Below are 26,342 nucleotides of genomic sequence, written 5' to 3' on the forward strand. Positions count from 1 at the left end.
TTTTATTTTAACTGATTGATTTATTAAGAATGCAGCACAAATTCAACCTTGTCCACTGCAGCTATTGCAGAATGATACTTGACAGTACCTACCTCACCAGCTGGGCATTATCATGTGGTTTACAGGACAGTAGCTTCATTTTCCTCCAGTCAAGAAACTCATTAAGCGTAGTGAATGGGTCTGCAGTTATTGAACACTTATCCATGTCAGTCCAAACTTCAACTCCAACAAGGGCAACTCTAATGTTCAAGGGTCTGTAAAACTGAAACAAAATAAAACAACATGGGGCTATGTATCAGCTATGTGTACTTCAGTGTTATTACTAGTTAATACCAGTTAAACCCATTCTATGGTACTGAACATAAAAATGTAAAAATTGGGCAATAATTCATCACAAAATGTAAACAGAAGTTGGATTTTGCAATAGTAATAACAACTAAACTGCGGACATTCACTGTCATCATTCCTCTGAACTTTCACTTCTGGAGTCCACAGATACACAGTTAAATGCCATTATTCAGAAGTTACTGCCAGGGATTCCATGCTTCTCCATAGGGTACATTGTTGATGTCCCCATAGATTGCAATCAATTAGAAATTACTGAACTCACAACAGCATTCCACTTTTACCACTATAAAAACACTTGAGTAAGTTTCAGCTTGTTGAATGAGGTGTACCTAAGGTTTAAAGTTAAAGTTTTTAAAAAAGTTTATTTATTAGTGTCACAGGTAGACTTACATTAACACTGCAACAAAGTTACTGTGAAAATTCCCTAGTCGCCACACTCTGGCACCTGTTCGGGTACACTGAGGGAGAATTTAGCACGGCCAATGCACCTAACCAGCATGTCTTTCGGACTGTGGGAGGAAACCGGAGCAACCAAAGGAAACCCACGCAGACACGGGGAAAACATGCAGACTCCGCACAGACAGTGACCCAAGCGGGGAATCAAACCCGGGTCTCTGGCGCTGTGAGGCAGCCATGCTCACCACCGTGCCGCCTACTCAGACTTTTAACAGCGTATTAAGTTCATAATTTCTGCTGAACAACCTCTCTGACCCTCAAAACCTAATATATTTATGGAATCTCAAATTTTGCCACTACTATAAATTAAATATTTTAAAAATAATGTTGCTTAAAATGTATGGCTTTTCAGCTTCTATCTTGATTCCATGTTTAGGGCCTATTCTTTATTTCACTCTCTGTAAAATGATATTAAAAGTAAAGGATAATCAGTGCTATTAACTACCTGTCTTGCAGTTAGTGAGAATTGTTCAATGTAATTGGCTACTTACCTTGCTTGATGTTAACACTATTGCTGAATGACTAAGATGCCCTTTGACATAGCACGAAATTCAGATACATGTCTGGATGGGGGAAATCCATACCACAGAGACCACTAGATCTTTGTGAAAAGCTTACCTCAAGGTCAGTGCCAAATCACTTTGACCTTGACCGCAAAATCTGAGCCAATGTTTTTAGTTACATGAAAACAACACACTTGATTCTCTGGTCCTGCTCATTCTTCACCATTGCCCATTAATCCATCAAAACCAAACTCAGCTATCAAAATTACTGTTCTCTATATCTTCCATGAACACCTTCCAGTGACACGTGAAGACCAGGATTAATGCATCAATGAAAGAATTGAGGATGACAGCAATCCTCTCGAGACCTTCTACGTATGAATAGAGTTGATGGAAGCCCTTTCACTAATGTTAACACTATTGGAGTTCTCTCATCCATCACTGTGAAAATAGCAAAGGTAAATGGTGAAGGACTAGAATAGTGTATGGATAAGAAACAATTGTAAAGATGGTTTTTAGTTTGTGGCTGATATCACTCCTTCACAGCCGGAACAATCACCATTCACTGCCCACTTCATATTAGTCAGTGATGGAGATGCAACATCTTGCATTCAGTAAGAGTTGTTCAATTGAACAGCAGCAATAATAATAGTGACTGGGAAGGCTTTTCTATTTAATATTATCATTCTGTTTCTACAACAGCAACATTGCCAATTGTTGTGGTGGCAAATCTTCTCACGGTACTGATGACAGGACCACCATAAGAGGATGGTATAGATATCAGAGGCTTTACAAATGCTGCCGTAGTCAAGGACTTGTGGATTAATGTCAACACATATCCTTTGCTGCTAACTGAGCCTTTATTTACCCTCAGATCTCTCATACTCTTTTTCTCTCTCAGTATCTTAATGTAAAGGGTATTCATTAATGTAAAGGGCAACCTCTTCAAATACTCAACTACTATCAATGTTGTTATCTGTCTAGTCAGAGTGAGTATCGGCCTGGCATGTCAAGCTTCCCTCCAATATTTTCATGTGCACCAGACATGTCGCTCCCCTCTTTGTTACTGCAGGAAAGGCTGCAGGTGGCTGACCCATCTAGATAGCAGCTGCTCTGAGCTGAAAATCAGCTGAGGCTGGATGATGGCAACTTCTGTTGTATGAAAGAAGTTTGCAGCCAATGAGATGTCTTGTGAGAACAGGCAGGTGTGAGGTGATTTATTTATTGAGTCAACTTTCAATAATTGTGCTTTACTTGCTTTAACATCAGATGGTCCTGTTCTACACCTCTCCTTCCTGGACAGGATCCTCATGCTGATCATTTCCCTCCTCGTCACCTTCGTTTTCATTCACGTTATCTTCAGGTTCTGGAAGCAACATGCCTTTTTTTTGTGGCAACATTATGAGCACACTGCATGATAACACATTCTTCTTTAAGCTGTATCTGCCCTAAGATTATCCACTGAAGCCTCCAGTGCCACATTTATAGTGCCATTAATTGGGCTGATGTGAGCATGGTAAATATTAAACATTGGCAAGGTAAAGCTTTGTTTTCAGCCCCCACTCCAAATTCTGTTCCCTAACTACCGACTCCATCCCTCTCCCTGGCAACTATCTGAGATTAAGCCCAGTGTCACGTTTGATTCCGGCTTGAATTTCTGACCTCATATTCATGCTATCTCGGTAACTGCCTTTTACCATTTCAGTGGCATCGCTCAAATTCACCCCTGTCTAAGCTCATCCGCTGAAGAATCCCTTATTTATACCCTCCTTCCCCCGAGACTCGACTAGTCCAACACATTCCTGGCTGGATTCCCACATTCTATCCTCTGTAAACTTGAGGTCATCCAAAACTCTGTTGTCCATAACTCCAAGTAAATGACGTTCCCTTATCAGCCCTGTGCTCAATGACCTACATTGGCTCCAGTCAAGGAAAGTCTTGATTTTAAAATATTCATCCTTATTTTTAAATCCCTCCATGGCCTTGCCCCTTCCAATCTTTGTAACCTTCTCCAGTCCCTCAGCTTGCAACTCTAGAATTCCCTCCCTGCAGCTCGTTGCCTCTCTACCTTGCTTTAGTCCTTTACGACACTTCTTATAACCTACCTCCACCGATTTCCATTGACTAAGCTTTTGGTCATGACTTAACGTCTCCTTCTGTAGCCCAATGTTATACATTGTTTTATTATGATCCTGTGAAATGTTTCATTACACTAAAGGTGCTGTATAAATATACGTTGTTGTTGTAGATGATGGACTGAAGGAGAATGGGTTTGAGAAGCTAGCCATGGATTCATTAGACAATTCACATGCTATGTTAAGCCTCTTTGAAGGATCTCAAGGCGGACAGCACTTTTCTTTTTGCTGATGAAATGAGGTGCAGTATTTTGGGATGTGGATTTGACCCATCCTGTTCTTCTTACCAGACCAAATGTACTGCGGAGCTGACACTATCTCCCAGTGAACTCTTCTCAAGTGAGGGCATAAATATGAACAAGTGCACATTCATTTTAAAGTCATCACATAGTGAGATGCATTTTCCTTTTTGGCTGATCATATATTTGGAAAAAAAGTTAATAGTTTTAAAAATATTTGCTGCATGCTTACCTTATCCACAAAATTGCCGATTTCTATCAGTCTCTGTTTAGTCTTTTCCAAATCCTTCCCTTGCTTCTGAAACTTGAAATTTGCAGAAAAGATTACTGTAATTAAGTTCCCGTTGCCTTTTTGAAGTTTGTTATATCTCTTGTGACAATTACGCTCTTGTCTAAAATGTTAAATGACTACCCAGGACAATGACCTGGAGCTGTAGCAATCTTGACTTCAACAAGTGTTAATCTTAGGAATTCTCTACCCCAAAGGGCTGTGAAAGGTCAGTCATTGAGTATTCATGAGATAGATAGAATTTTGGACTCTTGGGAAATCAATGGGACATGGGGATCAGGTGGGAAAGTAAAACGGAAGTCAAAAATCAGACATGATCTTACTGAATGGTGTAACAGGTTTGGAGGCAATATGGCCTTCACCAGTTCCTATTTCCCACAGTTCTTATCACGTGGTATTGTAGTCTTTCTTTTGTTTCCGACCAATATTTTACGGAATTTGACATGTCACTCAGTCATATGGTTATATTAGGACACTACCGCTGTAACTTTCGAGGGAGATGGAGGACTTTACCAAGGAGGCTGGATACTCAGCTGGGATACGCTGGACCAAGTGTATGTTTGTGACAACCACAGACAGTGGACTGTGGGCTCTAGTTGGAAGCCCTAACTGGTTTGTGGTCTAGAGTCCCCAAAAATGCACCAATTAATAAAGTATTGGCCGTGATTTAGCCACAGCGCTAACTGTGGGCACATGACCGCCAATGACTGCTAAAAATCGCGAGAGGCCAAAAATCTCCCACCCTCTCCCCACTCTGCAAACAACGTGATGAAGGGCACAAACCTGCTTAGCATAGATTATAATATATTTCACTATAATTAGTGGGCTTAATGTCACTTCTTCCACCTTCACTGTATGTTGCCACACACCCAAAAATGAAAACCAGTCACGATGACCATGCTGAGGGCGCACAGTGAGGTATAAACCCCAGGTGGTGCGAGGCATGACCTGGCACTCTGACATTGTCCCTAAGCAATGCCAACCTGGCAGCACCAGGGTGGCAGTGCCAAGGGTGGGTCCTCTGGGATTTCGTGAGGGGGGGGTTCCCGGTGCCTCTGAAGGTGCGGTGATGCCTGAATTGGGGTGGGGTAGGGCTTGGTTGCTATGTGGATATTGAGACACAGATTGATTTACTGGGAAGAATGTGTAAGTTGTCCACACATGTGCACAAGGGCAAATAGAATACATAGGCTATTTGACCCAGCCTCTACTGAATTTCACAGATTAATAACCCTCTGAGGGAAAATAAATTCTCCTAATCTCGGTCTTGAAAGGGAGACATCTTACATTTAAATTGTGTTCTCTAGTTCTGGTCAAATCTTCAAGAGGAAACATTACCAAGTCCGCTCAAGATCTTTTTTGTTTCCACAAGATCACCTCTCATTCTTCTAAACTCCTATGAATATAAACCCAACATGTTCAACCTTTTTTAATAATTTAATCCAAAGGGCAACTGCGATGACACTAGATTGACAGTTCGTCAGGAATGTCAAGTTTTGTAAATGGTTACACTTTAAAGTGTCTATTTAATTTCCAGATTGAATTAAGTTGAATTAAATGATGGTTTGAATTATAAGGAGAGGCTGGATAGACTGGGACTTTTTCCCCTGCAGTGTAGGAGATTTAGGGGTAATCTTATAGAGGACTATAAAATAATGAGGGACATAGATCAGCTAGATAGTCAATATCTTTTCCCAAAGATAGGGGAGTCTAAAACTAGAGGGCATAGGTTTGAGGTGAGAGATACATAAGGGTCCAGAGGAGCAATTTTTTCACACAGAGGGTTTTGAGTGTCTGGAACGTGTTGCCAGAGGCAGTAGTAGAGGCGGGTACAATTTTGTCTTTTAAAAAGCGTTTAGACAGTTACATGGGTAAGATTGGTATAGAGGGATATGGGCCAAAAGCAGGCAATTGGGACTAGCTTAATGGTAAAAACTTGGCAGCATGGACAAGTTGGGCCAAAGGGCCTGTTTCCATGCTGTAAACCTCTATGACTCTATAAAGGATGGCTAATTAGCATTTCCACCTGGACACAAGGCCCACATGATTCACATTACCATTGGGATAGGTGTTGAAAGGGGAAGAGTCCATAGTAAGTTATAGTATTAGGTTACAGGGTTTGTCTTAGGATACCCCCGAACCTCAAAGTCAGGTCAGTCTACAAGAATCTAAGTGAGAGAGAGACAAGAGAGAAAGAGGCAGCAATTCTCAATTGTTCACAGTGCAGAATGTGGATGCGAACTCATGCTTGCATTGAAGAGACCAAGTTTGTGAGAGTTTAAATGAGGCTGGAGGATTTGCTTAGCTTTGGTGAGAAGGAAGAATCTCCAATCTGTCTCTCACCATGAAAGTCAGTTCTGGGATTAAGAGCTACCTGGATGGGAAAGGAAAATAAAGGAAGCAAGCCCTTGGACTAGGGGAGATAATTGGTCACTTCCCTCACCTCAGAAGGGTGTATAAGTGTCCATCACTAAGAATCACCTTGGACTGGCTCCTTCAAAATGAAATGCCACTTAAGGGATGGAGTAAAGTATAAACATGGAGGGGGATTTTCGGTCATCTTAAAGTTAAAAGTTTTTGGTCTCTGAAAGGAGAGCTTTGCTTGTTACAGAAAGCAAAAACCAAGTCCAGGTTTTGCATCCAGTGTGATTTTAACATTGGTAGTATCCTGTGTTAGAAGCCTCAGTACAGAGTGAGGGAGTGATACCTTCTTCACTCAAATTTAAGTTGTTTCTGCTCTTAACAAAACAAAGAACCAGTAAAATGAGTTTTGGAAATTTTACAGGTCAGCGTGAAATCTTTGATTTATTCCTGGCTAATTCTAATTAATAATAGAAGTACATCATCTGGGCTGGAACTCCAGTGCAATTCTGGGGGAGTTGCTGCACTGTTTTCAGGCCATGGACTAAATTAAGATTTTGCCTTCGCTTTCAGGTGGACGTCAATGATCCTACGGCTCCAAGTGAAGAAGAACATGCGCATTTAATGCAGTAAACATCCATAGTATTCGGATATATTTACTCTATGAAGATTTTCAATTGATGTACTTTCTTTCCCTCATTCCACATTTCAGACTGGCTGTCAGATACAGAGCAGGGAAGAACATCTTAGAGGTTTACTGCATGGAATCAGGCCCTTCGGCCCAACTTGTCCATGCTACCCAGTTTTTACCACTAAGCTAGTCCCAATTGCCCGCATTTGGCTCATATCCCTCGATACCCATCTTACCCATGTATCTGTCTAAATGCTTTTTAAAAGACAAAATTACACCCACCTCTACTACTACCTCTGGCAGCTCGTTCCGGACACTCACCACCCTCTGAGTGAAACAATTGCCCCTCTGGACCCTTTTGTATCTCTCCCCTCTCACCGTAAACCTATGCCCTCTAGTTTTAGACTCCCCTACCTTGGGGAAAATATGTTGATTATCTACCCTATCTATGCCCCACATTATTTTATAGACCTCCATAAGATCACCCTTAAGCCTCCTACGCTTCAGGGAAAAGGTCCCAGTTTATCCAGTCTCTCCTTATGACTCAAAACCATCAAGTCCTGGTAGCTATCCTAGTAAATCTTTTCTGCACTCTTTCTAATTTAATAATATCCTTTTTATAATAGGGTGACCAGAACTGTACACAGTATTCCAAGTGTGGCCTTACCAATGTCTTGTACAGCTTCAATAAGACGTCCAGCCCCTGTATTCAATGTTCTGACCAATGAAACCAAGCATGCTGAATGCCTTCTTCACCACTCTGTCTACCTGTGACTCCACTTTCAAGAAGCTATGAACCCGTACCCCTAGATCTCTTTGTTCTGTAACTCTCCCCAACGCCCTACCATTAACTGAGTAAGTCCTGCCCTGGTTCAATCTACCAAAATGCAAGATTGGCTTCTCATTATACATCTGCTCTGACTTTCCTTTCCATTGACTTCAATGGGAAAGAAAAGTGAGGGAGATGGTGGTGGTGTATAACAGTTGGCCAATCTACAACTGCCAGTTTCACACACGCAAGGAAACTGAAAATCACCCTCACACGCAAGGCAAACATTTGACAACAAGGCATGAGGGATATTGTGGGATATCATGGCTCAAATTTCAACCAAGACAGAGACGCTCTTCATCATGGTGAAAATAGCGGAAATGGTTAAGTCCTGCCTTCGAACACAGCATTTCCTATTTTTGTTGGGGCTGGACTGGAGTGAGGCTGGGGTTCGTGGGTGCAAGTTTTACAGAGGCAGCTGGCCATTTAAATTATCTGCTGCCTACACTGAAGTGGGATTTTGGTAGCCCAGTGGTGTGAAACCAGGCATGTGCAGATTAAATCAGGTAAGAGCTATTTTGATCTTTGAGAATCCATTTTGATAGCCAGGGTACTCATTTGGAGAGGTAAAGTTCTCTCTTGAATATGGTCCTTGGAAAATTTGGGAAAGGTAAGGCACCCTTTGGGAGAGGTAAGGCAGCTTTTGGGAGAGGTATGGCACCCTTTGGAGTTATCAAAAGTAAGTATGACTGTGCACAAAAAGTGCATAAACTCATTGGAAGTGTCAAATCTGTCAAACAACTGTCGAAGCGGTCAATGAATTGCCAAGCTGTCAATGAGCTGTAAAGCTGTCACAAAACTGTCAAATTTGTCAACAAACTGTCAAAACTAATTGAAACTGTTAAAACTGTCAATGGATTTAACTCTACTGGGCTTCACATTTATAAAAGCACATGGAATTTAAAAAATCATTATAGCATTTATTCTACAATGATGATTTTACAAACTAACATTGTCACTGTGAGGTGCCTGTTAAGTGAACGGTTTGATTGACAACTCCAAGTGGTTATAGAATATAAATGTTTGCTTTCATAAAAGATTAATTGAAGACATTTCTATGTATTGAACTTCTTTTAAATTCAATGTTTTTTTAAAAACTGTGACATTAATAGACAGATAACTTTATTTCATGTCAGTAAGACTCCTGACGTTTGTCCAGAGTGCATACTAGGTGAGTGCGCATGGGCAGGGGTTAAGGGTAATGCGTGGTGGAGTTGGGGGCATGGGTTGGCATAGAGAGTACGAGGGGACATGGGGGCATGAGGTGGCACGGGTTGGCTTGTTGGGCCATGGGGAGTTTGTGGGACTGCTATTTAATTTTAATTTTAAAACATAAATTCAACGAAGTGCTGAAGAAAAGAGACAGGCCTTCCACCCAGACTGCCTCAGGCCTACCCACTCATTCCAGGTCAGAGGGCCCTGTTTGCAATCCAGGCCATACTCCCCCCACCCCACCCCCCTCCTCCTACCCACCCCGGAATGAAAATTGGAGCTGTGGGCAGTCATTTTTAAAGATCAGGTTTGTCTCTGCCCGTTTCTGTGCATCAACCTGGGCTGATATTTCTGAGACCACAATGGTCTTTTCTCGTCTAGTACAAACCCATGTTCCTACATTCCATTATATTGTAGTCAAGGACCAGGAACTATTATTCAGGTATTTTGGGGAAAATTATTCAATGAAAATAGTTATTAACTTCATTTAAAAAGAACAAACGATGGATCAAAGCACATTAATCACTAGAGCAATTGATCAGCATGGCATGACATCTTATGATTTTGAATATTTTGTGCAGACAGACGGATTACTCAAATACCACAATTGTACATAAAAATGGTGATGGAAAAGACAAGGATACTGGTTCCTGAGGGACAACACATTACTTGCACCACTAATATATCATGTGGACAGAAGAGAAAGGACATGATTCGCAAGTTATTAAAATATCCCTTCAATTAACTTACGAAAAATATTTCCATAATTATCCATAGTTCCACGATTCATGCAAGATATTGCTAAGATGGTGCTCTTTTTATTTGGGAGCAGAACAAAAAATAGCAGAATTACAGCTAATTGAAAAATGTGTCTGAAATACTTTTAACTGAAAGCAAGTTTAATATTTTACCTCTCGATTATCTGCTACTATAACCAGTTCCACGTATTTAGTGGTCTTCGATATATCTCTCTTGTGCTGCAAAACAAGTTACAGCTAAGATGTTGCCGATTTCTGAAAAACTCTCAAAGTCTATCACTAGAAGTGAAGAGGTTAACGAGGATATCACAAAGTTCCAGAGAGGATGAAGCACCAACATTATTATTAACTCTCATGTGCATGTGAACAACATTTGAATAATTAGCCATTTTTAACTCCATGTGACGCTAAATAAAATTAGCTTTCTTGAACAGAGAGCATTGTGTTTATGAACCTTCTATTAAAACCTAACGTACGACCACTGTAATCAGTGCTCAGTAAATCCAGCTAGGCGGTACCTCATTTATACAGGAATGCTCAGAGCTCCACTCCCCAGGGGCATGTTTAAATTTCTAGAGATGGTGGGTGGGAGTGTCTAGACTTTCTACACATTAAATGAACTGGAGGTTGGTTTTTAAATTTCTCAGGTCCCCAAAGGGTCTGTGCAGTTGAGTCAAACCTCATTTTCGGAGTAAAAGTAATCTGATGCCACTACGATAGTTAAAGTTAAATTGTGCTTACACATAAAGATTGAGATCCTTAATGACGTGAAAGTGACCTAATCTGGTACATTTTGTTGACAATGTAGCACAGATTTTTGTTTGCTAATTATTGTCTCACCAAACTAATCTAAAACAAAATGGAGGCAAGTTTCAACATTCCGTTTCACCTGAAAAGCAAGCGGGCAGCAACTGAAAATCTGACGGGACGGTAACGTCAGCTGGCCCATTAATGCCGAAGGCCCATCTGATGTACCAAATGGGCAAGCAGTTTGAAATGGATATACGGCTACTTAAATGTGGAAATCAGTGTTCTACGCTGGCTGTCGATCCCTGATATCACGAGCTTTCAGAGTGCTGCTCCTTCACTCACCTGATGAAGAAGCAACGCTCTGCAAGCTCGTGATACCAATTAAACCTGTTGGACTTTAACCTGGTACTGAGAGACTTCAGACTGTGCCCACCCCAGTCCAACACCGGCATTGCCACATCTTTGATTCTGGGTAAATCTTTGCTTGATTATGCTTCTGTGAAGTGCTTTGAGACATTTTTCTACACTAAAGGTGCTATTATAGTTGTTGTTAATACATGTTTGAGAAGTGTAGTTCTATGAAAATGCTCCTTCTGTACATTTCTTCTATATAGTAACAACAAGTGGGAACTGGAACATTTTCCGCTTACACGGCAAAGTCACTAATTGCTTTGGAGACACAGCAGCATTTTGTCGCCAGATGATAATCCGAGGGTGCCAAATGCTGGGAAATTGGACAATCTGCAGATTTAAAACATGTGGCCCTCATCAGGGTCTATGATGCCTACCACACATTGGGTTCAATTTCCCTTTAATCATGAGGTCAAACTATTTTATTAACGCTTCTAATAAAAAGCCTCATATGTTGACATTTCTGGTATTCACCTGGTATGTTCATAATGTCAACATAGGAATCTCGCAGTAGTAGGATGTTCAGAGCCCTTTCCCTCTCTGTGGAAATATTCTCCCATTGCGTACAAAATATGTGAAAATTAGGCACATACTTTCAAAACTTGGATTTTTATTGTTTGCAGGGTTTCCTTTTTTTTCCCACATCTTCCTGTCAGTTACATTTAAATAGTTCCTTTTGATTTTTTCCCAGAAGTGAAGCTGCTAAAAATGTACATCGAACATGTAATAAAACAATAGTTCTATTTTGCAAATGACAAAGTTAAAAATATGGTATTAGCCAAACAGACACATGTTTCTGGGCCTTGGTAGTCGTAAAACCAAGCATTTATATCTGTAATGGCATTCAGTAATACAGAGTCTACTTGTGATAAATGTCCCAATTTAAATGTCAAGATTGCTTAGGAGATGTTTATTATCTTACAACCCCAACACAATTGGACACTGCCATCTAATTTTTTTCCCAGTTAAGGGCAGAGACAGACAGTCAGTTAGATTACTTGATTAGGCTCCAAATCCATCATGCTGTCACAATCATGTCAAACATTTCAAAAGCAAAGGTAACAAACAAGAGATTTGCAATCTTATCTGATTTAAAACATATAATTGTTTTTGTTTCTTCGTAACCGATTTACAAGAGTCTGTGAATAGCACAATTCAAGATTACTGGGGAGTTCTTTCAGTGTGTGGCTGTTACATTAACAACTACGCATTCATTCTGTGATTCGCAGTATTCATCAGATAAAAAAAACTTTTGTGCAATTGTTTAAAAGCAGTCACTATAAGAAAAAGGTTAGTTTTGAATTCAATTTCTAACAGCAGTTCGTAGTTCTCTAGTCTCCGAGTCAGATGGTCAGGATTCAGGCTTTATTCCTAGACTTAAGTAAGTAATTGTAATCTAGATCAGCACTTCAGTCCATGGGTTTTCTGTCTCTCAGATACTAAACAGAGGTTTCATCTGCCTGTTCGTGTGCATGTAGAAGATTCCAAGACCCTATCTGGATTGAGCATGGAATCATCCCAGTATCATGGCCACTCACCCTCCTCCCAAACCAACATAATTAACTAAGGGAGGTAAAGGCCCAGTGGTATTATCGCTAGACTATTAATCCAGGAACTCAGCTAATGTTCTGGGGACACGGATTTGAATCCTGCCACATCAAGTGGTGGAATTTGAATTCAACAAAAAGATCTGGGATTAAGAATCAACTGATGACCATAAAACCATTGTCGATTGTCAGAAAAACCCATCTGATTCATGAATGTCTTTCTGCCATCCTTACCTGGTCTGGCCTACATGTGACTCCAGGGCCACAGCAATGTGGTTGACTCTCAACTGCTCTCCAAGGGCAACTAGGGATGGGCAATAAATGCTGGCCAGCCAGCGATGTCCATGTCCCACAAATGGATAAAATAACTAGTCATTTAACCTATGTGCTGATTACAGCCTCCCTCCACACAACCAATTTTATTTGCTTACAAAACAACAGCGTCTACACCTCCAAAAGTAACTCCTTGGTGTGAAGTACTTTGAGACGTCTAGACCTGAGAATGTAAAAAGATTTAGACAAATGTGCTTTTTTAAAAATTTCTACAACATGTGCTTCTTTTGGCAACTATTTTTACATGTAATATACTTGAAATATGTGTTAATTATCACTGTCAAGAACAAATTCTGCCTAACTAGCCCACACAGTCATTTTGATTCATAAGTACATGCATGTTCCTCACTTTGGCTAACATTGTCGAACTTGAAAAAGAGGTTCCTAAGCTTAACTCCCATCAAGAGCCAGCTGTGAGATATTTATGGTTTAATGTGAAATACATGATTTTATTTTATTAATTTTCATACTTTTTTTGTGCCTTCTGGCAATTTTTAACTCGGGGAAGTCTTCATGTCCCGACTGTAAATTAGGTCAAGGAGAAACGGGTGATGGGAAGCAAGTGTGGGATTGCAGATTGAATGTTTTTCTTGTGATGTTGAGCAATGAACCCATGACACTGCAGAACGCTGCCAGGCACAAAATGTTCTCCTCATCTGCTGCTGCCTGTTGACCTAACTAGCAACGTGCTGCAGTGCCCTATCACTTTCCAAATGCTAGTTTTGCACTAACTGGAAGAAGACCCTTGGCCACTTATGTTTTTTTAAAAATTGTGTTTATCCTATCATTTTTTTAAAATATTGCTTTGTATGAAAAGAAAAACATTCAACTCTAACCTCCCGATGTCTGGTCATATCTTTCATACTGGAAGATGGACCATTACGGAGGCCAATTGCCAGGATAAAGAGTCATGTAACTTAAATCTGTTAGGAATCTGAAGAGCAAGTGATAACAGATTTATTGCAAGATAATTATATGAGGAAGTTCTTTTCAGAAAGCTTCTTAAAACACCATTGCTACTTGGCCACACACTGTTTGCCATATTTTATTGCCTTAAACAAATGTAATTAACCTACCCTCGTAGAAGACCTCTGCAAGGACTCAACAATGCTGTCCATAGTGGTATCTGATGTTCCAAAGTTATGTCCACAAGCACCCACATTTCCCTGAAGATTTTCTGCTCTGTAGATCAAGTGTGTGTTATCGGTAGCACCTTCAATGGGTTCTAATATATAACTTTTATTTTCAAATGAAACAAATCCCCTATCAAAAAGAAACAGAGAAATTTGTTCAGAAGAATCAGCTTCCAATCATTCAACTTAAAATTTTCACACACAATTAAGTACCTTCATAATGTCAACTCACACTATTTTTGTAGCTTCCTCTGGTTCTAAAAATACCTCCTTCCCCCAAGAACTCTTTCTTACTCTGATTCTCATGTTTTTTGCATTCCTCCCACCATTGATGATAGAATTCTACCTAGTAGAAGCACATTCTCTTCTATAAGACCTTCCTGAAAACACAACTTGTTATAAAGTTTGTGATCTTCCCATCTAATATCTCCCTCTTTACTGTGGCATCCATTTTTGTTTGATTATGCTTCAATGAAGCACCTAAGGGGAATCCTTTTCTATGTTAAAAATGCAATAAAAAGTTAGCTACTGTTGCAATTTAAAGCTTTTGTACAGAAATTAATTATTCAGTATTAAAATCTAAATTAAAATACATTTATGAATTACCAGGAACTTGTCTGATAATTTTAACAGAATCCACTACATTTTTTCATGTTTTTGGTGTCTGTATAAACTGAAAAAAACTCAGCAATCTTGAGGTTGATTTTTTTGCCAGAGATTCACTGAGGGTAAAAAAAATGTTAAGTATTTAATATCTGTTATAGTGACTGAAATATTTGCCACAGCACTTTCTAATTTCATAGCAATTTATCCTTAGTGAGAACCCAATTAAATTCAATAAATCAACAAATTTCAGGAAACCATAAAGCATAAAAGAGCTTTTGTATTTTCCAACTATTTGAGGGCTTGAATTGATTTGATGCAATGCACCATGGTCAGCAGTGAGGAAAGTGCCAACATAAACTGCCTGCTTGTATTTCATGTGTCAGTACTTTCCGACACTCATCACAAGTTAACATTGGTTCAAGTTTCACATCGCCATGAAACCTTCTTTTGATTTCTTCAAATACATAACTCCATCATGACATGACCCCACAGAGAGATTTTTCTTTGTATGAAGTAGCAATCTAATGATTTTTTTTTCTGTTCAGAGAGTTAATATATTTGGATGTTAAAAATTAAATGGGAATTACCAATGAGACAGATTCATTCCCAGCTTTTTGCATGCAATTTTGTTAAGCAACATGCTACTGAGGCAATTAAAAAGCAACGGCGATTGAAACACAGAAGGAAACTCGATTTGTCCTGCAGATATTGTCAGGATATTTTTGAAATTTCCTTTTCATGGAATCTTTTTGTCGTTTCTAGTGAGGTGTGTTAGACTGATGGAATCCTTGTCTAGATTTTATCCCATTTGGACATTGTAACTACCCTGCTTTCTTGTACATACAATGGAAACAGCCTCTCAGCCAGTGATGCAATGTCTCACAGGCACCCGACCAATGTGCCATCCAGTGATGCATGTTGGACCATAATACTGAATTGCATCATATGTTGCTTCAACCTGATGAAGGAGCAGCGCTCTGAAAGCTAATGGCTTGTGCTATCAAATAAACCTGTTGGACTTTAACCTAGTGTTGTGAGACTTCTTACTGTGCCTTTATTTTATAGACAGGGCGGTTCACAGGTATCTCCTTTGCTGCTAATATGTCATAATGGCACAGTGTTGCCCATTATATATTTTCTGCCCTCTCTCCAGGAGGGTGTGCTGTAGATTTTTCATAATCACTCATTAGGTGTCGCTTTGGAATTGGCTAATGAGTGCACTTTTGAACAAAACTGATCTCATTGTTTTTCTCCCCTCTTCCCGCTATTGCAGAGGAATTCTGTCCAATGACCCAGATGAGAAGTAAGAAAAACTGAAAATTAACGGCCAGTATCTGTGGGGAGAACAGTCCAGGTCGTGGACTTGTTCCCTTCTGAAAACTAAGAGATTAATAGAATATGAAAAGAAGGAGGGGAGAGGAAATAAACAGGGAGACAATAACATCCGAAAGGCTAACACAATGGAAAAGATCAGGCAATGGATGGGATTGAAAACATGGAAAAAATAGGCATCAGGCTTGAAATCGAAACTGAAGGTGCACCCACTGATTCGTCCCCACCAAACCTGTGTTTTTCTCTCCTATTTTCCCTTTTCTATTTATATGCTTGTTCATCTCTTATCTTAAAGCTCTGAAGATGGATACATGTTTCAAATGCTGACTGTCTCTTCTCCGCAGGCGTAGACTGATCTGCCATGCATTTCCAGCATTTCCTGTTTTTGCTTCAGATTTCCAGCAATTGTAGTTTTGTTTTTTTGGAGTACAGATTAAACTCGAGCAATGAGGTGAATCTAAGGCTTCAGATTTACAAATCTCTACACTTTTGGATATTTTTCTTCCAATAATGAATGCTGATGTCATTATCAAGAGGTTGCCATGGAGCAGAAGCAAAAGAGAAACTCAAAGAATGCTGAATAATAACTCTATCCTCATCAATCTTCATTCTTCTCACTCACTCTGTTGAAACCCATTAACTCTTCGAAGACACTTCCATCAGCCACATCGTGGCACATGTGAAAAGACAATGTTCAACGAGATAACTACTACCATTTATTCTGGAATGTCATGGGAAAATGACTGGCTTAATTCAAGCCTTTAGATTTTAATCATTTGGGGAGAGGAATTGTTCTATGCACCGCGTATAAAGATATGTGGGTAAATTTCCTTCTTTATTGTTTGGGTGGTGGTTCTGACAGAACAGGGCTGGAATTCTCCCAAAAAAACCTCCAAGTGTTGAATTCAGAGAGGAATCTCCCACACCCTGTGCACTGCACAGGTCACTAGCATGCCCCACTGGACAGTGCCGGGGGCATAAGCTGGCACTGCCAGGGTGCCAATGCCTGGGGCACCCCCCACTGCCCAAACCTCTGGGGGCCGCAATAACCCCCCTTTACTCCAGCATGGTCGGACTGCTAGTTCCCCGAAAGTGGGGAGCTACTGTAATCCCCGCTGGAGTGAACCACTCTGGCCGGGGAAAGGTAGGGGGGGGGGGGGGGGTGGGGAGAGGTGCTAGCGGGCCCAGAGATTTCAGTCCTGAGCCTGCTAATCACATTTAAAAGAGATTCAAACAACTATTTAAATGATTTCTACACCTCCCCACTGATTTCCATCGCAGAGCTGGCGTCGCCGGAAATCTGGCATTGGGAGACGCTATAGCGGCAGGAATGCAAGCGCAAACCCCATGAAGAGGCCAACACGAGAATTTCCTGGCCCGCTGCACTACAAAAATCAGCGCAGCGGTATGGGAGAATCGTGGCCCAGATCTCCAGTCCATTGTATAACTCTCCTGGTTTCCCTTCTATCAAAGGCAATGGAACACGCAGATTGTCATCATGCAGATTCGCAACACGTCGATGATCTATTCTGATGGAGCATTGCTCAGGCAGTGAAGCAAAAAAGTTACACTCTTGTCATCATGTTCTTTCTGAACATAATAACGACTTGGCCATACAGAACAACTCGAACAATCCATCCCTCCACTGTTCTCCAAAACCTTTTTTTGAATATGAAAATCACAGTTTCACTTTGCTTTGCCTTTCTCTTGTTTGCCTGCCTGGCCCTACACCAAACTTACCTTCTCCTCAGGACCGCCTCTTCTTCATCCTTCAAGTGGTGGCATTGCTGAGGTTTTCGAGCTCTTGGCACTCTAATTGGGCCAGCAGCTGTGGTGGGAGGGGGGGGGGGGGGGGGTGCTGCTGTACTCAATTGGACGGAGATCCTTTAATCAGCTGCCATTGAACAAATGCCATCTCAGGGTACCATAGCCCAATGGTACGGAGGTCAGGTCACACTCCTGCTCCCAGCAGCAGGACCTTTAGATGACCTTTTATCAGTTCTGACCTGAAATATTAGGTCTGTTTCTCCCTGAAAGTATGAAGCCTGACTGACTACTTGTTTTCACAAGAGTTGTTCTTGAGTTACCAGTATCATGAGGTTGTTGTTGACCTTTTGATTATTTGCTACATGGAACAGCATTACTTTGACTTTCTTTCAGCACTATAATTACACTTGTGCAAAAGTTCAGTTGCCAGCCATTCAATCGCAGAGGTCACAGGGAGGCCCATACTGGAGCTGTGAATCCAGAGTCATGAGGTCGGTGAAGAAATTGGAGGATTACTTAGCCAGAGGTTAATGGGGCGGCACGGTAGCACAGTGGTTAGCATTGCTGCCTCACAGCGCCAGGGACACGGGTTCAATTCCCGGCTTGGGTCACTGTCTGTGTGGAGTTTGCACATTCTCCCCGTGTCTGCGTGGGTTTCCTCCGGATGCTCTGGTTTCCTCCCACAGTCCAAAGATGTGCGGGCTGGATTGATTGGCCATGCAAAATTGCCCTGAGGTGTCAGGGGGATTAGGAGAGTAAATAAATGGGGTTACAGGGATAGGACCTGGGTGGGATTGTTGTCAGTGCAGGCTCGATGGGCCAAATGGCCTCCTTCTGCACCATAGATTCTATGGAAGGAACCCTAATGAAATCCTGTACCTTGGTGAATAACTGGAATGCTGAAGAGAAATCATAGGGGATTCCTGAAATATTCCTGGTGATATACTTTTGAGTTGCTCCCAGGAAAAATAAATGAAGCTCAAAGATTTCGTAAAATTAGGGAATTCTTGAGGGGGAAGTAAAAAGCAGAACTGAATTTATAGCATAAGTCTTTGTTAAGTTAATAGAGCTCACTTTGTTTACTTCTTTTACATATACAAAGTTTGTTTTTGTTGAGCATTGTGAAATTCTGTGGCGTAGTTCCATCAGTTAATTGCTGGTTGATCATAACAGTGGTGACCATCAGTAACTTAACTCATTAAACTTGTAGTCAATACCAAACTAATTTAATAAACCGATCTGTTGTGAAATAAGAACTATTAAATACAAGTGTGTTGCCATAAATGATCACAAAGGAGGTAGCCCGGATGATTGAAAAGTTAACTATTGACTATCAGTGTAAGTAGTGTTAGTGCAAAGACTTGATTAACAAGCTTTTGTTAATGCAGGTAAAGTTAGAAGGATAATGTTCCTCTGGGCAATATATTCTGGGTAGCCTTAGTTAGACCGGTGTTAATTCATTTATTATTAGGATGTAATGATACTCCTTCTATTGGATCAGTGCAAAATTGGTAGTATAATTTAGGAATCAGGTCAGCCGAGTTGAGAGCCCGAGTTGAGAGCCTCGCAAAGCTTGGACTTTGCAACAAGTTCAGCTAATCCAGCATGATGCAAACTCACATTTCCATGTCCCAAGTAGGTGCACTGGACATCTTGGCCAATCTGAAAATTTACTTCAAATTCCTGTCACAGTAAGAGAGAAGCAATACATCTTCTCTCACTTTCAAAATATACTTGAAAAGCTCCCTGGAGAGTGGAGCATTTTTAGAGCTCCATTATCACTGAGATCAGTTCTAGTCGCTGGACAGAGCACTGTGCAGATAATGTTTAGAGCTGAATATCAGTAGTTTTACACTAGCTTTGGTGCAGTTAGTTGCAAAATATGGTTGGTAGCATTAATACAAGTGCACATGAAAAAATAATTGGAGAAGTTTGTGGTCCTTTTAATACCTTATCATAGGCGGCATGGCGGCACAATGGTTAGCACTGCAGCCTCACAGTGCCAGGGATACGGGTTCAATTCTCAGCTTGGGTCACTGTCTGTGTGGAGTTTGCACATTCTTCCCGTGTCTGCGTGGGTTTCCTCCGGGTGCTCCAATTTCCTCCCACAGTCCAAAGCTGTGTGGGTTAGGTGGATTGGCCATACTAAATTGCCCCTTCGTGTCATGGCAAAGCTAGGGTTATGGTGTTAGGGCCTGGGTGGGATTGTGGGTTGGTGCAGACTCGATGGGCCGAATGGCCTCCTGCTCTGTAGGATTATATGATACGTCTATGATTCTATTATAGTATTATACCTTCCTCCACCGTCACTGGGTCAGAATCCTGGAATTCCTAGCAGCACTGTGGCTGTACCTACAACACATGAACTGCAGCAGTTCAAGAACAGGCTCACCCACCATTTTCTCAAGGGAAATTAGGGATGGGCAATAAACACTGACCTAACCCACAACGTCCAAATCCCATTCATGAATAAAACAAAAAGGGTCTGAGGATTGTATCAGAACATCTTCCATGTGTTGGGCCACTCTGCATTGCATTTACTTTTTGAATGTCACAAACAAATATGATGTAGAACAGATTTGTTTGGTAAACTATAAAAATTTCTTTGATCTTGAACAGGTCTGTAGAATAAAACAAGGCATTTCCGTGCAGTAGATCTTTTGCACATGTTTTTTGTATAATGTTATTTATATTTTAGTGCAATGGTCAATAAAAAAATACAACATGGGCTGATTTTGAACAGTGCACAACTGTTTCCATTTGTTTCAAAAACAGCAAAGTGAGAGTGTATTTTAATGATAAAGCCTCACTGGACAGAAAGAACAGTAAGGGCCGGATTTTTGCTTCTGAGGTAAGTAGGTCCAGTCGGGAAATTCCCCGACTCAGCAGTTCCACCTTGGCTTAAAGGGCCTCCCGTTAGATGTAGTTTTCCGTCCTGGCAGGTATGGCGGAATCAAATCAGGTCCACCAACCTCAGAAGCAGATGCTAGGTGGCATGGGCTGGGTATGGCCCAAGTGGGCTGGTTAGAAGGCCTGCTTCGATTCTCTGGGACTTTGTCACAGTTGTTTTCAAAGTCACTGGGCCCCCTAGTCCTCACCACACATCATCTCACCCTCCCATGGCCCCTCATGTCATCTCCATGCCAACTCATGCCCTCACCCAATCCCATGTCCCCTCATACGTCAGGTCACCTCCCCTGCAAATTTATGTCCCCCACCCACTTCTATGCCCCTCATGCCCCATTGCCACCTCCATAACCAATCACCCAGTATCCACCATGGTTAGACTTCAGGTCATAGAGGTTTACAGCATGGAAACAGGCCCTTCGGCCCAACTTGTCCATGCCGCCCTTTTTTTTTAACCCCTAAGCCAGTCCCAACTGTCCACATTTAGCCCATATCCCTCTATACGCATCTTACCCACATGACTGTCCAAACGCTTTTTAAAAGACAAAACTGTACCCTCCTCTACTACTACCTCTGGCAGCTCGTTCCAGACACTCACCACCTTCTGTGTGAAAAAAATGCCCTTCTGGATCCTTTTGTATCTCTCCCCTTTCACCTTAAACCTATGCCCTCCAGTTTTAGACTCCCCTACCTTTGGGGAAAGATATTGACTTTCTAGCTGATCTATGCCCCTCATTATTTTATAGACCTTTATAAGATCACCCCTCAGCCTTCTATGCTCCAGAGAAAAAAGTCTCAGTCTATCCAACCTCTCCTTATGACTCAATCTATCAAGTCCCCGTAGCATCCTAGTAAATCTCTTCTGCACTCTTTCTAGTTTAATAATATCCTTTCTATAATAGGGTGACCAGAACTGTACACAGTATTCCAAGTGTGGCCTTACCAATGCCTTGTACAAATTCAACAAGACGTCCCAACTCCTGTATTCAATGTTCTGACCAATAAAACCAAGCATGCCGAATGCCTTCTTCACCACTCTGTCCACCTGTGACTCCACTTTCAAGGAGCTATGAACCTGTGCCCCTAGATCTCTTTGTTCTATAACTCTTCCCAACGCCCTACCATTAACTGAGTAAGTCCTACCCTGGTTCAATCTACCAAAATGCATCACCTCGCATTTATCTAAATTAAACTCTATCTGCCATTCGTCAGCCCACTGGCCCAATTGATCAAGATCCCGTTGCAATCCGAGATAACCTTCTTCACTGCCCACTATGCCACAAATCTTGGTGTCATCTGCAAACTTCCTATCCATGCCTCCTATATTCTCATCCAAATCATTAATATAAATGTCAAATAACAATGGACCCAGCACCGATCCCTGAGGCACACCGCTGGTCACAGGCCTCCAGTTTGAAAAACAATCCTCCACAACCACCCTCTGGCTTCTGTCATCAAGCCAATTTTGTATCCATTTAGTTACCTCACCCTGGATCCCGTGAGATTTAACCTTATGCAACAACCCACCATGCGGTACCTTGTCAAAGGCCTTGCTAAAGTCCATGTAGACAACATCAACTGCACTGCCCTCATCTACCTTCTTGGTTACCTCTTCAAAAAACTCAATCAAATTTGTGAGACGTGATTTTCCACTCACAAAGCAATGCTGACTGTCCCTAATCAGTCCTTCCGTCTCATGGTGCCATGTGGAAATGGAAAAGAAATCCTCACAATCAAATACAGCTCTCACACCGACACGCTTAATAGTGAAAAAAAACTGCCATTTATGAAACCCATTCAAACTTTAAATCTGAAGTGGTTAACCTCTCACAAAAACAAACATAGTTATGTTCAGTCCCTACATCAAAGACAACTTATCATTTCATAGGGTCTTTAAACTGTCAATCAAACTGTGGCATGGCACAGTGGTTAGCACTGTGCCTCACAGTGCCAAGGACCCGGGTTCAATTCCAGCCTCAGGTGATTGTCTGTGTGAGGTTTGCACACTCTCCCCATGTCTGCGTGGGTTTCCGCCGGACGCTCCGGTTTCGTCCCACAGTCCAAATATGTGTGGGTTAGGTTGATTGGCCATGATAAATTGACCATAGTATCACGGGGATTAGTAGGGTAAATATGTGGGGTTATGGGAATAGGGCCCGGGTGGGATTATGGTCAGTGCAGGCTCGATGGGCTGAATGGCCTCCTTCTGCACTGTTGGAGTTCTATGAACTTAGAACCTACTGCTGAGATAACTGTATCTTTTGAAACTCAGTCAATCATTCATAATGGCATAATATTAGCCCTTGGGAAAATATTAACAAATAACTCAACTGAAATTGCATGACACAATGATTCTTTTTCTAATTTACACCAAATTGGCTGCCAATCAAAGCAGTCCAGCAAAGGTTTTTTTTATCTCTCACAGCTTGCAGCCTGTTTTTTTCATGTTTAAAGGGTGGGGGATTTAAAAAAATTCAGATCACACTTAAACAGACCTTATCCATCCTTTAAGAGTGTTTATGTCAACTGCATCAACTTGTGTCTCTCACACAGTGGGTTAAGACGTAACTGAACCAGCCACAATGGGTTCTGTTTGAATTCAGCACTAAGTTCAAGTCACCTTGTTGAGTTTGCTTTTCTTTCCTGGGTGATTCAAGACCCAATTCCTCACAATGTAACCCTTCGGCTCCAAACTTTACTCCAAGTACATGAATATGGAAATATAAAACCAATTTCACTAGCACCAAATATGAGTTCTATTGCTATTGACACTAACTGCAGCTTACCATCACAGCAAGTGCACGAGAAGTACAAAGCAGACATATATATATACAATATATATAAACAAATCTTCAGCTCTCCTTCAACACCTTGAACTTCAAAAATTAAACAAGTTTTGAAAATTAGATTCAACTCTCCATTGAAACATGAAACCACACGGAAAATAAAAGTCAAAATAAAAGACAAACTTGAAAAAAAATTTGAAATATCAGGATGACCGCTTCAGTTCACAGTCCAATGAATTCAAGATCATGGGCGGGATTTTACGACCTCGCTCATCCTGAAAGTGTAAAATCCCGCCTGAGGTCAACAGACCTTCCCATTATCTGCCCCTCGCCTGCTCTGATTCCTGTGGTGGGCGGGATGGTAAAATTCCGGCGCTCATCTCATTGTTTTAGCGAGGCACAATGTGAAGTTCAGGCATCTCTCTTCAGTGGGGAGTGAAAATAAGGAGGACAGTCCCTTATGTATCGCGGAGTAGGTCGGTTTCTTGCTCTTTTGACCTAACTCTATCCCTGGCTAATCAAACCAAAAGGCCTAGAAATAAAACAGGATTCCTACAAACAGATTTTTAGTTAGGAATGTGGTGATAATCAGGGTTAATGGTGATCAACTTAGCACATGCACCCAAAGCAGAAATGGCCCCATTCCTATATAAGCATTGCAAATTGAAAAGGGTTTAATTCATACCTGAGACCAGAACAAGTGCTGAGGCTGACAGTAGATTGAGAATATCCTTGCACGTGACCATGGTAGTAGCAGTGACCCTTAAAGGAAAATATTGCATAACATGAACTGTATTTTTTCTCATGCAAGAGTTTCAGTATCCCAATGATGATGTGCAATGCTATTGCGAATGCTGGTTAAACTGGAAATAATATCTGTGAAAATATAGGAATATGAGTTGCTGTTTGACTACAATACAGGATCCTTTAGTTACAACAACCCGCAAAACCTCCTTCAATGCTTTTCTTAATTTGCTAGACAAAATATATTCCATCAAAAATCTGAGGTCTTCAGTAAAGTAAAAATATTCTGTGTTTGTGGTTATATTTAAAATAATAAATTAAGATATTGAACATCTGTTGGACCAAGTTTCACAGGACCACAGGAACACTGCATATTTTAAGCATCACCTGAAATCCTCTGCCATTCCGATTATAAAATAAAGTGCACTCATTTTTAAAAGAGAAACATGAATCCTATACCATCCACAGGAAGTATCCCGTGTTCAAAGCAGCTTCTTTGACAGGAATTCATATGCATTGAGTTAAATATTCCCTTACACTGAATACAAGTCAGGGTGGCACGGTGGCACAGTGGTTAACACTGCTGCCTCACAGCGCCAGGGACCCAGGTTCGATTCTCAGCTTGAGTCACTGTCTTTGTGGAGTCTGCACGTTCTCCCCGTGTCTGCGTGGGTTTCCTCCGGGGGCTCCGGTTTCCTCCCACAGTCCGAAAGACATGGTGGTTAGGTGTGTTGGCCATGCTAAATTCTCCCTCAATGTACCCGAACAGGCTCCGGAGTGTGGCAACTAGGCGATTTTCACAGTAACTTCATTGCGGTATTAATGTAAGCCTACTTGTGACACTAATAAATAAACTTAAACTTAAAACTCAATTGGAAATAAAACTGGCACAGTGTTTAACAGGCAGCCAATTTGAAAGAAACCCATTTCCCAGTGCTGGGATAGACCAATTTCACCCCCCTAAAGTCTAAACTTATTGATTTACATGACCTGTCTTTCAACAGGAAATGGATCTGTTCCTTTGGCCTTTCATTTGAAGCATATTTTTGACTGAAATGTTAGAGGCATCTGCATTGATCACTGGAAAACCATATAGGGGGAGAAATTTGTTTGTGGTGCTCTACAAACTTACAGCAATTCTCCAGGGATAGACAGCACTGCTGTTCACTTCCTCTGTGACCTTATTCATTCAGCTCACGGAAGCAATGCTGTGTGAATGAACTCCTCCTCCCATAACTTTACAGCAAATCCATTTGAACAGAAAGATACTCATAAAACTGTTCCACATAGCATCCAGTAGAATTTTATCTGTGAAGTCCCATAATGTCTCAGTTGCTTCAGACAGTGAGGAGCTGAACCATCGAAACTGGCAGGTTCTAGTTTAATTCGCCGTCTGTGGGGAATTAGATGATTTCAGCAAATGAACAATAAGGAAGAATCAATTAGCCCGAAGTTCCCTGGGTTCAGAAGATGACAATCAGCCAGACTGTCTGATTGTGATTGCTATTCGATGCCCCTTGCTGGAAGTACATGCGAGTGGACACTGGGTGGAGGTATAGTCCTGAATTTCCATTCTCGATGTGGGTAGCAGGAGTGGAGAGAATTTCTGGCTCAGCCTGCCCTGGAGAACATGCCCACAAAGGCTGGATCTTCATTGCTGTGTGGTGGGTGCAGGCTTGAGTTGACCCAGGAAACAGGTCAGAGCTAGCCACAGGTGCCAAGGTGGCTTGTTTAAAAGGCCTGCAGTGGTGCTTTGGACCATGGTTCCAGTTAAAATAAAAACATACGGTCCTGCACCACTCAAACCCCTCTGAGACGCCTCCCATACACCATCAATGCCACCCATTGTCCTCCATCCACTCCATGGCTCCTTATGTCAACCTATGCACCTCCTCTCGTCCTCGATGATCTATCATACTCCGAATGCCAAGCAATAGCACCTCTGTGCTCATTGGTTCTATGGAGTATTTAGTGTACCGATCAACCCTATATGTGGCAGTAGAAAAGTATTTAATTCAAAACTTTCTACCATGCTGAAAAATTCATTTCAATACAAGGCAATAAAAGTGTCAATCATGTAGATCCTTTAAAGCATTGATAACAAAAGGGCAGCATGGTGGCACAGTGGTTGGCACTGCTGCCTCACAGTGCTAGGGACCCAAGTTCAATTCCAGCCTCGGTCACTATCTGTGCAGAGTCTACACGTCCTCCCCATGTTTGCATGGGTTTCCTCCAGGTGCTCCAGTTTCCTCCCACAGTCCAAAG

At 41.4% G+C, this 26,342-nt stretch overlaps 1 protein-coding gene across 1 annotated transcript in view; it reads right to left on the bottom strand.

The window, feature by feature from the left end:
• adam12a (ADAM metallopeptidase domain 12a) overlaps positions 1-26,342 on the bottom strand; it is a 347,620-nt gene that overhangs the window by 106,722 nt on the left and 214,556 nt on the right. Inside the window, exons 5-9 of the mRNA XM_078223418.1 lie at positions 24,019-24,095; positions 13,879-14,065; positions 9,915-9,980; positions 3,914-3,985; positions 93-262 (exon numbers count right to left, since the gene is read on the bottom strand). Of these exons, the coding sequence (XP_078079544.1) occupies positions 93-262; positions 3,914-3,985; positions 9,915-9,980; positions 13,879-14,065; positions 24,019-24,095 (572 nt within the window). The remainder of the gene's footprint in view (positions 1-92; positions 263-3,913; positions 3,986-9,914; positions 9,981-13,878; positions 14,066-24,018; positions 24,096-26,342) is intronic.

The sequence above is a fragment of the Mustelus asterias genome, chromosome 11, assembly GCF_964213995.1.
Source record: "Mustelus asterias chromosome 11, sMusAst1.hap1.1, whole genome shotgun sequence".
NCBI classification, from domain to species: Eukaryota; Metazoa; Chordata; class Chondrichthyes; order Carcharhiniformes; family Triakidae; genus Mustelus; species Mustelus asterias.